Consider the following 17158-nt stretch of genomic DNA (forward strand, 5'->3'; position numbering starts at 1 on the left):
TATAGTTGGGATGATGTTTTCCAATGTGCGTTACTTTGCATTTATCAACATTGAATTTCATCTGCCAGTCTGCTGCCCAGACACCCAGTTTTGAGAAATACTTTTGTAGCTCTTTTCTGCTTTGGACTTAACTATCTTGAGCAGTTTTGTATCATCTGCAAATTTTGCCACCTCACTGTTCACCCCTTTTCCCAGATCATTTATGAATATGTTGAATAGGATGAGGCCCAGTACAGACCCCTGGGGGGCACCACTATTTATCTCTCTCCATTCTGAAAACTGACCATTTATTCCTACCCTTTGTTTCCTGTCATTTAACCAGTTACCGATCCACAAAAGGACCTTCCCTCTTATCCCAGCTTACTTTGCTTACGAGCCTTTGGTGAGGGACCTTGTCGAAGGCTTTCTGAAAATCTAAATACACTATAGCCACTGCCCCTCCCCCCCTTGTCCACATGCTTGTTGAGTTCTCTGGAACCCCCCTTCTCACCCTACCCCTGCTCCGGAAGCCCCGCCCCTCCCCTCCATCCTGCCCCCACTTTCCAGACCCCCCTCCTCTTTTCTCTCCCCCCATCCTACCCCCACTGCTGCAGGCCACCCTCCCCATCTCCTCCATCCAGCCCCCCCGCTCCAGCCCCCCCCTGCACTTCCCTCCCCAACCCCCTGCTCTGGTCTCCTCCCATGGTCCTGCTGCTCCGTATGTGGTCCTGGGGCGAGCACTGCGGGAATCCTGGGGCCAGTTCTGCTGTCCACAATTCAAGAAGGATGGTGATACATTGGGGAGGTCAGAGAAGAGCCACAGGAAGGATGAAAGGGTTAGAGACCTGCCTTAGAGCGAGAGACTCAGGGAGCTCCAGGTGTTTCACGTAACAAGGGGCAGGTGAAGGGGCAACTTGATCCCAGTCTGTCAGTACCCGCGTGGGGAACAGAGATTTGATCACAGGCTCTTCAGTCTAGCAGGAAAAGCCAATGGCTGGACGCTGAAGCCTGACACGTTCACACTGGAAATAGGACGTAGGTTTTTAACGGTGAGGAATTAACCATTGGAGCAATTTCTCAAGGCTGGTGGTGGATGGTTTTGAATGCAGACGGGCTGTTTGTCTGACAGCTCGGCGCTGGGGATGATTGGGGGCCATTCCCAGGCCCGTGCAAGGCAGGAGGTCACTAGAGGGGCACAATGGTCCCTGCTGCAGCCTACAGAAACGACACTCCCAGCATGCATTGCTCCATCCTGCTCCGCAGGGCCTGGCTGCTGGAGCACTGCGCTGCAGACTCCAAGGGACGGCGGCAGCAGGCGGGGCAGTGCTGTGGAGCCCCGTGTCCTGCCCCCCGGCCCTCCCCCGCAGGGCCCCCGGGGCTCACCTTGCAGAGCAGGCAGTTCAGGCCCTGGCAGATGGGGCAGCGGAACTCATTGACCGTGTCCTCGTAGATGCACCAGCCCTTGCAGTCCGGGGTTTTGCAGTGATAGCTGTTCTGGGTGCGTCTCTCCGCCGCTACCAGGCCCCGCTCCAGGAACCGCTTGTACTCCTCTGCTGACACCAGCTGTGGGCACAGAGCCCCAGGGAGGTCACGCCACTGCTGGCCATGCCCACCCCATGGCAGAGCCGTCAGGGGACAGGGATAGGCTGCAGGGGCCCCTTCTGGAAGCTCTGCCTTGACAGAGGGTGGCTGTGGGGCAGGGACTATCGGAGGAGGTGCTGGCCTGGCTTAAGTGTGCAGGTCCCCAAGATCGAAAGGGGGCCAAGCCTCTGGGATGTGATGGGAGGTCAGAGCGTCCCAGCAGGTCCCTGGCTCCCTGCCATCTGTCTGATAACATTTACCCCACTCCCCCCATCTCCCACTGTGCCTCACCCTGAGCGCCGGGGCTGGTCCTAGGGAACAAGCCGAGATCCCTGCCCCACAGCCGCCCGCCCACCCGCTGGGGCCTGCAGGCCAGCTCCTGGGAGCTGGAGCCCCCCGTGCCCACTGCAGGGACTCACCGCCCGGACCTCCCGTTCCTGGAGCTTGCTGCTGCAGGCGTAGGTGTCATCGCGGAAGGGGCAGGACACCTGGAGTTCCTGGCTGTAGCTGATCACCTGCCGCAGGCAGTCTCTGTGGGGACAGGGGGCTGTCACCCCAGAGAAGCCCTCGCCTAACCCAGCAGCTGCAGCCCCACAGTCTGAGCTCTTGGCCCCTGCAGCCCCATGAGGGCCCAAAGCCTGGCTCAGTGCCAGCACCTGGGCCTCAGGAATGGAGTCCGAGCGCTGCATGGCAGGGACCAGGGAATGGACACCCGGGGGCAGCTGGTGGCTCCGGCCCGATCCCACCTTCTCCATCCCCCTGCTCTGCAGCAGTCTCTGCTTCGCGGTGCCGACACGCTGTGGCTTGAGGGTGCAGGCTGGGCAGCCGTACCTGCAGAAGTTGTGCAGACACTCCCGGAGCAGCACCCCGTCCCCTGGTGCCATGGGCAGGTAGCAGATCCAGCACTCCATGGCCTCCTGGCTGGGCACCAGCGCCTCCTCCTCCAGCTGCAGCAACTGCTGGAAGTTCTGCAGACGCTCGTCCTCCAGGGCCTGCAGAACAGAGCCAGAGAGAGGTCAGGGGGGCAAGGAGCTCCCCCCAAGAGGGGCCAGCCGCCCAGCGGGATGGGGGAGCTCCCCTGAGAGGGGCCAGGACGCCCAGCGGGATGGGGGTGCTCACCCCGAGAGGGACCAGGCCGCCTAGCGGGGCCCCAGAGCTCCCCCCAAGAGGGGCCATCAGGATGGGGGCCCTCCCCCCAAGTGGGGCCAGGCCGCCCAGCGGGATGGGGGCACTCTCTGCCCAGTCCCTGCGGCAGGCCCATTTCAAATGTGCATTTTTGCTCCTACAGGTTCATTGAACTTAGGGCCTGAAGGGATCACGGTGGCCATCCAAGCCTTGGGCATCACCCGGCCAGAGCCCTCCCACAGTCACTCCCGCATGCAGCCCGTGGCTCCTGCCAAAGCCAGCCGCTCGGAAGGGGCGGTGGGGAGAATTCAGATGCTTCCAGTCAGGCTCTTTGCACTTCTTAATCTCAGACAATAAGCGCATTTCTCAGCTTGGGGGGGCTCCCCACTCCAGGGCCAGCCTGGGGCCTGGAGAAGCTGAGTCCGGGGCAGGAGGCTCTCAGCTGGACTGCACCTAACAGGCCCCAGCGGCAGCTGAAGAAGCCAGAGGTGCTCAGGAAGGAAAGCGTTCTCTGGCTGCGGCTGCCGGGAAAGAACCAGTTAGCCCAGGGGAAGACTCCAGGGCTCAGGGTCAAGGCTGCAGAGGGCAGATGAGGGACTGCAGGAGGTGGCATGCCAGAAGCAGGATCTCAGGGCTGGGTGAAACACAGAGGCTGAGAAGAGCCACAGCGGAGAGCAGCTGAATAAAGGAAAGGAGAAAAAGGGGAACCCGGAGAACCCGATTTCTGCTCTTTCCCAGCGGGCAGCTCAGAATAACGAAAGCTCGAGGCTGCAAGGGCTCCGGCAAAGCACGGCAGTAGGTAACCAGCAGCAGAAAATCTCTAGCTCGGAAGAGAGGTGGAAAGAGCGGGAGTTGCCACTAGCTGAGAAGACCCTCCCTGCCCAGTCCACGGGGGAACATGCCTGTGCTCCGGCAGAGGCTAGGAGATGATACAGGCTTTCTCCCAGCGCCAGCAGGGGAGCTGCAGCACCCCGCAATAGTGACGGGTGGGGGTCAAGGACTCAGCGGGGTCCAGCCCGGCAGCCACACCAGGGAAATGGCCCCGAGGGCAGAGGAAGCCGCAGGGCCGAGAATGCTGGCCCTGAGCTGAGCACCGGAGCACACAGGGATGTACAGCGCAGCTGTGAGGCTGGGCTCAACACCAAAGCAGCAAGGGACCAAAAGGGACTCTGGGAGACTGTTTCAAAGAAGGTACGTGGAGGCCACCAATGGAATGGGTGTCCCACAGTGCAAACAGGGAGACTGGGCAAGGGAGGTGTGGCCCCGCAGCCAGACTAGAGAGAGCAGAGAGAAGGGTTATTGTGGGTGATGAGAACTGGGCTGAAGTCCTCTAACAAAAACAGCCAGACTCACTCAACAGAGTGCTGGCAGGCGTGGGAAGGAACGAGGGATGAGATTTTGACCCAAGCCGTCCAGAGAGAGCAGAAAGCGACCTGCCTCAGAGGAGAGGAACAGGAGAGTGAGCAGCAGCTGCAAGAGAAGAAGCTGTCCAAGCTCCTGTGACGGTGCTGCCCGTGGGAGCCAGCCGAGGTCACTCAATCAGGGTGAACTGCAAACAAAACGGGGCAGACAAACCCCAGACGCTGGTGGATCTTCCAATACTTAGATTTACCAAAACAGCTTCTGTAGTACCTCACTGGTTACTCGGAAGTCCAAACAACACAGTTCCCTTAAAGTGCCCAGCCTCAGGCCTCCGGCCAGACACACACGTCAGATATGATGATGATGATTACTGAAAATCTTATCTCATCATATAAAAGAAAAGGTTCTTCCAACCCCAAAGGATCAGCCACACACCCAGGTCCAATTATAATTTAGGTCTTGCCCAAAATACACACTATAGCCAATTCTTGTTAACTAAACTAAAATTTATTAAAAAAGAAAAGAGAGTTGGTTAAAAGATCAATGTATATACAGACTTGAATTCAATTCTTGAGGTTCAGACACAGCAGAGATGAGCCTGTAGTTGCCAAAAGTCCTTTTAGAAACAGTCCAGAGGTTAGAGTCCAATGTCCATGCTCAGGGTGACTCCAGTCAGTGACTGGGGATCTCAGTCCTTATGGCTTAAGGTTTTCCCCTCTTGAAACCCAAAGCAGATCTGAGATGAAGTAGGATCATGTCCCAGGGTTTTTATACATTTCCAAAAACAACAAGGAGTCTGGTGGCACCTTAAAGACTAACATTTATTTGGGCATAAGCTTTCGTGAGTTAAAACCTCACTTCTTCGGATGCATAGAGTGAAAGTATGCATCCGAAGAAGTGAGGTTTTAACTCACGAAAGCTTATGCCCAAATAAATCTGTTAGTCTTTAAGGTGCCACCAGACTCCTTGTTGTTTTTGTAGATACAGACTAACACGGCTACCCCCTGATACTATACATTTCCAGTAGCCTTTCGGCCTGAGAAAACAATAGGCTTAATTCTCCTTCTCCCAAACATCCTGGCAATTAGCACAGGGTAATTTATCCATTAAACAGTTCAGATACAGGTTACCACAACCTTCAAAGAGACATATAGACAATAATACTATTTCACTCAAGTGTCTTCCTAAATACTAATACTTCTTTTTTGATCTTTGAATTAAAGCGAGAAGTATGGGGAATAAGCAGGAAGAACTGGAAGTGCTAATAAATAAATACAACTATGACATTGTTGGCATCACTGAAACTTGGTGGGATAATACACATGATTGGAATGTTGGTGTGGATGGGTACAGCTTGCTCAGGAAGGATAGACAGGGGAAAAAGGGAGGAGGTGTTGCCTTATATATTAAAAATGTACACACTTGGACTGAGGTAGAATGGACATAGGAGACGGAAGTGTTGAGAGTCTCTGGGTTAGGCTAAAAGGGGCAAAAAACAAGGGAGATGTCATGCTAGGAGTCTACTACAGGCCACCTAACCAGGTGGAAGAGGTGGATGAGGCTTTTTTTCAAGCAACTAACAAAATCATCCAAAGCCCAAGATTTGGTGGTGATGGGGGACTTCAACTATCCGGATATATGTTGGGAAAATAACACAGCGGGGCACAGACTATCCAACAAATTCTTGGACTGCATTGGAGACAACTTTTTATTTCAGAAGGTTGAAAAAGCTACTAGGGGGGAAGCTGTTCTAGACTTGATTTTAACAAATAGGGAGGAACTCGTTGAGAATGTGAAAGTAGAAGGCAGCTTGGGTGAAAGTGATCATGAAATCATAGAGTTTGCAATTCTAAGGAAGGGTAGAAGGGAGAACAGCAAAATAGAGACAATGGATTTCAGGAAGGCAGATTTTGGGAAGCTCAGAGAGCTGATAGGTAAGGTCCCATGGGAATCAAGACTGAGGGGAAAAACAACTGAGGAGAGTTGGTGGTTTTTCAAAGGGACACTATTAAGGGCCCAAAAGCAAGCTATTCCGCTGGTTAGGAAAGATAGAAAATGTGGCAAAAGACCACCTTGGCTTAACCACGAGATCTTCCATGATCTAAAAAATAAAAAGGAGTCATATAAAAAATGGAAACTAGGACAGATTACAAAGGATGAATATAGGCAAACAACACAGGAATGCAGGGGCAAGATTAGAAAGGCAAAGGCACAAAATTAGCTCAAACTAGCTACGGGAATAAAAGGAAACAAGAAGACTTTTTATCAATACATTAGAAGCAAGAGGAAGACCAAAGACAGGGTAGGCCCACTGCTTAGTGAAGAGGGAGAAACAGTAACAGGAAACTTGGAAATGGCAGAGATGCTTAATGACTTCTTTGTTTCGGTCTTCACCGAGAAGTCTGAAGGAATGCCTAACATAGTGAATGCTAATGGGAAGGGGGTAGGTTTAGCGGATAAAATAAAAAAAGAACAAGTTAAAAATCACTTAGAAAAGTTAGATGCCTGCAAGTCACCCGGGCCTGATGAAATGCATCCTAGAATACTCAAGGAGCTAATAGAGGAGGTATCTGAGCCTCTAGCTATTATCTTTGGAAAGTCATGGGAGACGGGAGAGATTCCAGAAGACTGGAAAAGGGCAAATATAGTGCCCATCTATAAAAAGGGAAATAAAAACAACCCAGGTAACTACAGACCAGTTAGTTTAACTTCTGTGCCAGGGAAGATAATGGAGCAAGTAATTAAGGAAATCATCTGCAAACACTTGGAAGGTGGTAAGGTGATAGGGAACAGCCAGCATGGATTTGTGAAGAACAAATCATGTCAAACCAATCTGATAGCTTTCTTTGATAGGATAACGAGCCTTGTGGATAAGGGTGAAGCGGTGGATGTGGTATACCTAGACTTTAGTAAGGCATTTGATACAGTCTCGCATGATATTCTTATCGATAAACTAGGCAAATACAAATTAGATGGGGCTACTATAAGGTGGGTGCATAACTGGCTGGATAACCGTACTCAGAGAGTTGTTATTAATGGTTCCCAATCCAGCTGGAAAGGCGTAACGAGTGGGGTTCCGCAGGGGTCTGTTTTGGGACCGGCTCTGTTCAATATCTTCATCAACGACTTAGATATTGGCATAGAAAGTACGCTTATTAAGTTTGCGGATGATACCAAACTGGGAGGGATTGCAACTACTTTGGAGGACAGGGTCATAATTCAAAATGATCTGGACAAATTGGAGAAATGGTCTGAGTTAAACAGGATGAAGTTTAACAAAGACAAATGCAAAGTGCTCCACTTAGGAAGGAAAAATCAGTTTCACACATACAGAATGGGAAGAGACTGTCTAGGAAGGTGTACGGCAGAAAGGGATCTAGGGGTTATAGTGGACCACAAGCTAAATATGAGTCAACAGTGTGATGCTGTTGCAAAAAAAGCAAACATGATTCTGGGATGTATTAACAGGTGTGTTGTGAGCAAGACACGAGAAGTCATTCTTCCGCTCTACTCTGCTCTGGTTAGGCCTCAGCTGGAGTATTGTGTCCAGTTCTGGGCACTGCATTTCAAGAAAGATGTGGAGAAATTGGAAAGGGTCCAAAGAAGAGCAACAAGAATGATTAAAGGTCTTGAGAACATGACCTATGAAGGAAGGCTGAAAGAATTGGGTTTGTTTAGTTTGGAAAAGAGAAGACTGAGAGGGGACATGATAGCAGTTTTCAGGTATCTAAAAGGGTGTCATAAGGAGGAGGGAGAGAACTTGTTCACCTTAGTCTCTAAGGATAGAACCAGAAACAATGGGTTTAAACTGCAGCAAGGGAGGTCTAGGTTGGACATTAGGAAAAAGTTCCTAACTGTCAGGGTGGTTAAACACTGGAACAAATTGCCTAGGGAGGTTGTGGAATCTCCGTCTCTGGAGATATTTAAGAGTAGGTTAGATAAATGTCTATCAGGGATGGTCTAGACAGTATTTGGTCCTGCCATGCGGGCAGGGGACTGGACTCGATGACCTCTCGAGGTCCCTTCCAGTCCTAGAATCTATGAATCTATGAATCTATAGCAATAGACAAGACTTGTTTGCTTACATCACAAGACCTGAGCAAACACCTCCCCTTCTACCTCTAACAATGCCGGCTGCATTTCAAAGCTCTATTCATTTACAGATCTCCCTAACCAGTCTCTAAAGTTCAGCCATGGGTCAGGTCAGTCTGGGAGGTAATTAACTCTTTCTGGCCCTGTCACCTTCCAATGAGATATTCTATCACACTCAGAACATCCCAGCTCCACACTGAAATCCTCCTGCAGAGCCAGTCCCTTGCAGAGAAGAGGGGGCAGCTGGAGGGCCAGGCGACTGCCGTAAGGGAAAAATCTGAGCTCTGGGGTGTTTGCCAAGGAGGGGCTGTGCTGCAAGGCAGGTCAGCTGCCAAAGGGGAGCCCCATTACACAGCCGATACAGACACAGGGATCACATAGCAGCAGGCAAAGCCCCCTTCCTGCAGTAGGACTGTGGAACGTCAAAGACCAAGAGGCCTAACGCACCAGGCAAGAAGGCCAGGCTCAGCCCATGCCCAGGGTCCGTGGGTGGAGGCAGGAGGGCGCTGGGGTTTGCACGTTGTGCAAACACTAGGGCTTATGCCTGTGCTTGACACTAAGGAGGGGGAGAAAATGAAGACCCAAGCCTCTGACTCCAATTAACTGCTCCTCTCCGATGCTGCTGGTGTGGGCAGGGCCTGTATACACCAGAGCCAGCTCACTGCAGCGAGAGAGGAGGCTGAAGGCGCACCAAGGGGAAAACCGCTCCAGAAAGGGGCAGGAGAGACGATCACCTTGAAAAGGGGCTGAGTTTGGGGAGCGCTGGCTCCAGGCTGGGACCTGCCTCCCTAGCCACCTGGGGTGTGGGTGGTCAGGCCCACTGGTTGAAATAAGAGTTTGGCTACCAGGTAGAGCTGGCTCCAGGGTGGGCAAGCCCTGGAACGAGCCGAGGGTCAGGGCCGGAGGGACAGAAGCCAAATTAGTCCACCGGGACTATAAGGTGGATAGAAAGCTGGTTAGATCGTCAGGCTCAACGGGTAGTGATCAATGGCTCCATGTCTAGTTGGCCGGTATCAAGCGGAGTGCTCCAGGAGTTGGTCCTGGGGCTGGTTTTGTTCAACATCTTTATTAATGATCTGGAGGATGGCATGGATTGCACTCTCAGCAAGTTCGCGGATGACACTAAACTGGGGGGAGAGGTAGATATGCTGGAGAGTAGGGATAGGACACAGAGTGACCTAGACAAATTGGAGGATTGGGCCAAAAGAAATCAGATGAGGTTCAACAAAGACAAGGGCAGAGTCCTGCACTTAGGATGGAAGAATCCCATGCATTGCTACAGGCTGGGGACCCACTGGCTAAGCAGCAGTTCTTCAGAAAAGGACCTAGGGGTTACAGTGGACGAGAAGCTGGATATGAGTCAGCAGTGTGCCCTTGTTGCCAAGAAGGCTAACGGCATATTGGACTGCATTAGTAGGAGCACTGCCAGCAGATCGAGGGAAGTGATTATTCCCCTCTATTCGGCACTGGTGAGGCAACATCTGGACTATTGTGTCCAGTTTTGGGCCCCCCACTACAGAAAGGATGTGGACAAATTGGAGAGAGTCCAGCAGAGGGCATCAAAAATACTCAGGGGGCTAGAGCACATGACTTATGAGGAGAGGCTGAGGGAACTGGGATTGTTTAGTCTGCAGAAGAGAAGAATGAGGGGGGATTTGATAGCTGCTTTCAACTACCTGAAAGGGGGTTCCAAAGAGGATGGAGCTCGGCTGTTCTCAGTGGAGGCAGATGACAGAACAAGGAGCAATGGTCTCAAGTTGCGGTGGGGGAGGTCTAGGTTGGATATTAGGAAACACTATTTCACTAGGAGGGTGGTGAAGCACTGGAATGCGTTACCTAGGGAGGTGGTGGAATCTCCTTCCTTGGAGGTTTTTAAGGCCTGGCTTGACAAAGCCCTGGCTGGGATGATTTAGTTGGGGTTGGTCCTGCTTTGAGCAGGGGGTTGGACTAGATACCTCCTGAGGTCCCTTCCAGCCCTGAGATTCTAGGATTCCAATGCCAGTGCTGGAGGGTAAACCAGAGTCATAAGCCAGAGGCGGAGCCGCTGCTTTGGGGCTGTGACCACCCACGGTTCCAAACAGGGCAGCTGGGCTCATCGGTGGCCGAGCAGGAAGCTAGTCAGGGAGCCAGGCAGCAGCTATCCCAGCTTCTCTGACTCCTTCCCGCCCAGGACCCTGTGGCTTTATGGGGAAACGGGACTGAAGACATGGGTGTGTCCATGTTTAGTTTATCATGCGCCTGTAGCAAGGCCTCCCGCACGCTGGTGTCCTTTCCCCTGGGGCCGGCCAGCCTCCTGGCCCACCAGGCAACAGTGACACTTCGACCCTCAGTTAATCCCACAGCTCCGTCCTTAGTGACCCTCTGCTAAACTCCCCGGGGCCAGTGAGACTCCATCAGGCAACAGGGGGGAGAACTCCTGGAGCTGCCCCTTGCTTGGAAGGGGACCCTGCTGCAGCCTACCACCCAGATCTGGGGGAGAGCCCCAGGAGGAGCAGAGGGGAGGCTGGGGAGCAGAGCTGCTAGGGGAGCAGGGGACAGGCAGATATGGGGGTAGCGCTCCTGCAGCAGGGGCCAAAGTCCCCTTAGTACATTTGGGACCACTGGCAGCACTAATTGTCCACCCCCCCCCCCCAATCATGACATCCACCCCTCACTCCCATCTCTTTCCATGAAGTCTCAAGACTTCTGGGCCCCTCATGAGTTTTGGGGTCTGACTCGCAATCTTTGAGCCTTTGGGGTTAGCAGCACCATGTCTGTGGGGTCCCACAGGGCACCTGCCACGCGCTCAGCGATCAGCACGGAGGCTTCCCAGCAGAGCGAGAGGCCCAGGAGCCGGGGCCGAGACTGGCCTGGCAGCTCCCTTTTCAAGCCCCACAGAGCACTGTCTTCCTAAAGCCACAGTGGGTCAGCCTGGCCTTTCAAGGGCCAGAGGCTGGGAGGTGGCCAGCCCTGCCCAGTGATCCCTGCCTGCCACACCTGGGGGCGGGGGCTTGAAGCAGTAGAGCCAGCCGGGGGCAGAGGAGCTGTTTCCCCTACAAAGAGCAGTGGGAGGGGGATGCTTGGGGGGAGAGACAGACAGAGTGAAGCCTCGTCTTGCGACAGCCTCCTCTTGGGACAATCCAATCCAATCAGGTCAATATCATGGGCGAAGCACAGCTGACTAGTGTGTGGTTCACCTACGTGTACACCCTCCTGGAGGTTTCCACCAGTGGGTCTTAAGATTTCTTCAAGCTAACCGCTGAAGAGGGTCAGTGATAACAAGCAGCCCTGTCCTCAAATTGAACCAACTACTTTGCTCATGCCCGGCACGCCCTAGAGCTGTTGAACTTCCACAGAGATTGTGTGTCGGCCTTATTACATTTTCACCGGCTCCAAGCAGCCACCTCAAGAGGTTTGTGCCATATGCTGACAAACACCTTAGCAAAATCCTCCAAAGCTTGGATCCTTCTCCAGCACTTTCTTGCATATCACACACGGACTGAACATTTGCTCCGCTGTACTTCTTTGGGGTCTAAGCCCCACTTGTTTTCCAGACAAACTCCCCGCTTCGGAGCGCATTCTCTTCAGAATGATGCACGGCAGACTTTTGCTAGGGAGTGTTAATAACGAGATTGTGCAGAGTTCCCAAGTCTCAGGCCATCTTCCAGGCTCCCAAATGGCATTGACCCTTTGGATGTGTTCTGCTTGTATGTTGTCCACGGCAGGGGCTTTATTGCTTTTCAGTGTCCACACTGCATCAATTGTAGCAGGAGGTTCACTGGGATAAGACAAACTTCTCACAAATATCCCCTCTGCTTCTTTCACTTCCAACTTAACAGTTCCTGGCACGTGGGGGTGAAAAGGTGTGTTTCCTATCAGAGAGACCTTTCAAAAGTGTCTTGATGGTTTGGCAGGCCTTCCTACTGGCATTTGCCACAAAGCAGTTCTGTATATCACTGCACTGTTGTTCAAGCCAATCTTCTTTTGCCACTTTAATCAGTGCATTTATTTCTGGCGTCATACGGGAATATTGCTGTCATAAATATAAAGGGAAGGATAACAACCTTTATGGATGCAGTAACATAAATCCCTCCTGGCCAGAGGTACAGAATTACTTTACCTGTGAGGGGTTAAGAAGCTCAAATAATCTGGTTGGCACCTGACCAAAAAGACCAATAAGGAAAGACAATACTTTCAAATCTAGGGCCGGGAGAGAGGTTTTGTTTTTGCTCTCTTTGTTTATTTCCTCTGGACGGAGAGAGAGACCAAGGAGGTAAAACGTCTCCTGAAAACATACATCTAAAATTACAGAAATTGAAAGTAAAGGCAAGGAAATGCGTTAAATTATCTTTTGTTTTAGCTTGTGAATTTTCCCCATGCCAAGAGGGAGGTTTATTCCTGTTTTTTGTAACTCTGAAGCTGAGCCTAGAGGGGAATCCTCTGTGTTTAAATCTTTTTATTACCCTGTAAAGTTACCTTCCATCCTGATTTTGCCAGTGTGATTCTTTTACTTTTTCTTTAAATAAAGTTCTTCCTTTAAGAACCTGTTGGATTTTCAGTGTCCTAGGGACAAAGGGTCTGGTCGGTACTCACATTATTCTCAAGTCTCCCTAGGAAAGGGGTGAAGGGGCTTGGGGGAATATTTTGGGGAACAAGGGACTCCAAGTGATCCTTTTCCTGAATTTTTGTCTAAATCACTTGGTGGTGGCAGCGATACCATCCAAGGACAAGGAAAGGATTTGTGCCTTGGGGAAGTTTTTAACCTAAGCTGGTAGAAATAAGCTTAGGGGGTCTTTCATGCGGGTCCCCACATCTGTACCCCAGAGTTCAGAGTTGGGAGGGAACCCTGACAATTGCTCTCTTGCCTTTCATCCATCATCCATTACGCTCTTAGCTTCCTTCATTGATCACACCACTCTGTGATCTCCAAGGTTTCTTCTTTAGGGTCTGTTTCCCCAGGAATTCATCCCCGGTCTCTGCAGTGCCGCCGATGTTGTACTCGATCGGATTTACGCTACTTGGGCAGCTCAACAGCTTGCAGCTTTTGTTCAATTGTTTTCTTGAATTCCACTTGTTCCCTGGACTTTCAGTTTGTCGACATTCTAACAGAGCCTGAAGATACCTGCAGGTCATTCTTTCTTCGGTGTTTGATCTTTGTTGGCTATTACTACGTTACGATCAGATCCTACGTCCGCCTTCTAGAAGGATCAACTCCCCATCACACGGCCTGTTCAAAATTACAGTGAAGTCAGTCTGGCATTGGCCACAGCCATTGCCTGGACAGTTTGTGCTTGAACAAGGTATTTGCTAATTGCACTGAGTCGCAGTCCTCTGCTGTTTGTCTGGCCATCTCCAAGCTTCCCTGCGCAGCGGCACCATTCTGGGGAAGGTTCAGGACCAACGCATGCATTCCGGTCACCTTGTCCAATGAACACGTCTCTACGGTGAGCAGCTGCTAATGCCTTCGCGGTGTCGCCACAGAATTTCTCACGCTCTTCATCACCACAGGCAGTAGCAGGGCAGAGCACTAGACAAGTCACATGAGGAGGACAAGCTGCCAAGCTGAGGGTCATTAACCTGCTGCTGACCAACTTATAGGGGCTGATCTGAGTCCTCACTGGCACCACACCCCATGCGCCCATATTCTGCCCTTGCCACCCCAAATCAGCACGTTTCCTTCCACTCCCAGTCCCTCACATCCCCTCACCATGAGAGCTCATGTTGTAGTAGCAGGAGGCAGCCCGCTCTCATGGCACCAACATGCTATGGGCCAGTGGAGAACACTTGCTAGCCTCCTAAAAGGGCTGTTAGGGCCAGGACGGGGTTGTGGACGAGCTCCCAACTCCTATAAAATGCCCCAAATGGCCAGCGAATCTAGACCAATCATCACTTGCCTTCGTGCAGCAGAGGGGTTTCTATTAAAAGCAGGGGTGTGAAAGGTCAGTGGCTGGCACCTTGAAAAGAAACCAGACTGCGTAGGGTGGGCGGAGCTCTTCAGCCTTGGGGGGCAGCCCCCCCGAGCAGGAGGAATTCCAATTGCAAATCAGGGCTGCCACACTCCTCAAGGCAGACCACTGTCCTTCAGTGACCACCTCAGTGGATATTAGAGAGAGATGCCACCAGCATTAGTGTCTATAATCACTCATGACACCATGGCCACACGTTGGCTAATGCATTGAGGCGAACTGTGGGTTTGCCTGGGTAATTCCAGCCATGCATTTGAGACGAGGCGACTGAACTACAAGTGAATTAAACTGGTCAAGCAAGTGTTCTCCATAGGCCCACAGTTAGTGACCCTCACTGCTAAAGATTTATGCCTTATTTCCAGTCTGAACTGGTCTAGATTTAACCTCCAGCCATTGGCTCGTGTTTGACCTTTCCCTGCTAGACCAAGGAGCCCATCACCAAGTATTTGTTCCTGCAGGGGTGGAAGCTCCCTGTGAATGGGGAGCCAGATGGATAAGAAGGGGAAACAAGAGAACTACTGAGACTTGGTGGGGCTGGGAGGAAGGGTCCTGGGGGTTCCTATCTGCTTCCAGGCCTGTTCTGGCCCCTCCGGGTCCCACTTCCCATCCCACTGCCAGATACCGCAGCGGTAAAATAACCTCTCTCCCCCTACTCTAGATTCCCTTTTATACACCTAAGTTAAGTATCCATCAGCGAGTTCTGGGTTTTGGTGTTTTCTTCCCAGCACACATGCGGCTCAGCCTTTGCGCTGGCTGTAGGACTGGCGATTTATTAACAAGCTTCCAAAAAGGATTAACACGAACATCGAGTTAGAGCAGCAAGTGCTAAGAGAGGAGCTTTAGGAGAGAGACAAAACCTGCTGCTTTCAGGGCTGAAGCCGATCTCTGACTACCAGAGACCAGGGATGGGGCTGGGGGCAGATTATTCCACATCTCCTCTTGCCAGGTTCTTGCCCCTTCCTCTGCAGAACCTAGTGTTGCCACCCGGAATCTGACATTCCTGCGTGTACCCCAGAACCTGTCAATACTGCAGTTAGCCACTTCGTACATGCAGCACTGCCAGCTGAACACCAAATATCACATAGTTAGGAATGATCTTAGTCCTTTGTGAGATAAAGTCAGACAGCTGCATACTCGCAGTTTGTTAATCAGAATGGGAGAGAAAGTTATGAAAGAGATTGAATGAAGAGCTCATGGTTTAAGGTGCCCCTGACGTATTGTTGTTATGGATAAAAATATTAGAAATGTTTGGAGATAATGAGTAGTTTGTTGAAATTAGGAAAATTGGTGACCCAGCAGAGGTTATCTATTGACCTACTAGGAGTCACTATAGGTTATGTGTTTGGTTAGAGATAGCTATAAAAGATTAGGTAAGAATAAATCCCTCAGAGCAGTCCAAGAGAGCTTTTCTTTGGGCAAGGAGCTGACATCTAAACTCCCCGTCAGCCGGACAGAAAGAGGGCCCCTGGAAGCCCAGCTGGTGATTATTTAAAACCATCTCAGACTGTGGGTAACTCTATCTGGGATGTCTTAAACCTATTGCATGTGTGTGTGTGCACGCTTAATATCCAATAAATCGTAGTTTTAGTAAGAGCACGCTTGCTTTTATCAATCGTTTATCAGACGGAAGCGCTGGGTTCCCATTGATTTATTCCTGACACTGCCTGGAGAGAAACAGTTACGTTACCCCTGCTTTGGGTTCTGAGAAACCCCAGGTAACGTCGTGAGAGACCAGACCCCGGGCTCTGATCCCATCTGGCTGTTCTGTGTTGCTATGATTGGCTCCTTTTGAGTTAGCGTAATCCAGTAAAAAACAGATTAAACTAACCCCAATCAGCCCCTCAAGGCACAAGAGCATCTCGCCAGGGCCAGCACCTCTTTGGAAACACCCCTTTAGTCCAATGCTGCACGTCTCTGTACAGACCGGGCCCACGTCCCTGCCGGCTGCCCAATAACACACCAGGATAGACGCGCTCTTTGGAGAAATCTTTAATAGACCAAGGAACTCAGGTGCGAACTCGTCCAGTACCTGCAGCTGAGCAATCACTGTCCGTCACACTCCATACAAGGAACTGGGCACAGACTGCACCACAAGAGGCTACAGGAGAGGAGGAGCTCATGCTCTGCTAGCCCAAAGCGTGGCCCAGCATCACAAGGGCAGCCACAGAGACTACTGGTTCCCATTGTGCTCCTCCATCGTACTCCCAGCTGCCAGGGCACTGAAGCATTGCATGCTGGGAGCTGTAGTCTCTGCAGGCCAGACCTCCCCACTAAGGATTTGATGCCAGTGAGCCTCAGCCGGATACCACATGGTACCCTGCGCGCACTGGTGTCAGAGCTGCGCTCTCCCGGCAGGGAAGCAGCACGTGTCTCGCAGACGCTGTGGCCACTTCTGCCCTACAGCCGGTGACTGTCTTTGGGCTGAGATTTCAAACACAAAGTGCAACACAGAACAAGTGACTCCGGCCCACCCGCCCTCACAGTATCAGTGCATGCAGGTAACGAGAGGGGCTCGCATCATCTCTTCCCAGACTAAAGTGCTACTGGGACGGGGGCTCTGTTTCACAGGAGACACGCAGACAAGGGCTGGCTGGACATCAGCACTAGGCCCATCCCACGAGGCTTGTGACTTTGGTCTGGGATTCCAATCCCATCTACACTGACCGCTTTGCATTGCTGCTTCCGTACCTGCAGCAGAGCGACCACACCCTTCACCTTCCTCCGCAGTAAAACCACGACAGCGGACAAGCGCCTGGAGAGCGGGCTGTGCACCTCCAGACCTGGCTTATCTCCGGCCTATTCTGCAGGTGGCTCCCTTACCCTCCCCACGCTGCGAGCCAGGCCAGTGCCTGACTGCAAGTCCTGACACTCCTGGGAGAGAAGTTCTGTCCAGTCCCCGTTCACACGACACTCTGCCACTCCTGTCTCGTAACCAGAGTCAAACCAAGTCTCCTCTAAGCCGCAGCTCCAACTCAGGGCTCTTTCTGCAGGACTCCTCCTGCTCTAGCATTTGTCAAACCCCCCTTCCTTAGGCAGGAAGTCAGTCAAGCACTCACCCCCTCCCCAAGCTGAGT

General features: G+C 51.8%; 1 protein-coding gene across 1 annotated transcript in view; it reads right to left on the bottom strand.

Annotated features, from left to right (window-relative positions):
- Positions 1–17158, bottom strand: part of SHARPIN (SHANK associated RH domain interactor) — a 44656-nt gene that overhangs the window by 6224 nt on the left and 21274 nt on the right. The window contains exons 9-11 of the mRNA XM_054020720.1: positions 2392–2552; positions 1980–2091; positions 1363–1542 (exon numbers count right to left, since the gene is read on the bottom strand). Coding sequence (XP_053876695.1) covers positions 1363–1542; positions 1980–2091; positions 2392–2552 — 453 coding nt within the window. The remainder of the gene's footprint in view (positions 1–1362; positions 1543–1979; positions 2092–2391; positions 2553–17158) is intronic.

Source organism: Malaclemys terrapin, chromosome 2 (genome assembly GCF_027887155.1).
Source record: "Malaclemys terrapin pileata isolate rMalTer1 chromosome 2, rMalTer1.hap1, whole genome shotgun sequence".
In the NCBI taxonomy this organism is placed as follows: domain Eukaryota; kingdom Metazoa; phylum Chordata; order Testudines; family Emydidae; genus Malaclemys; species Malaclemys terrapin.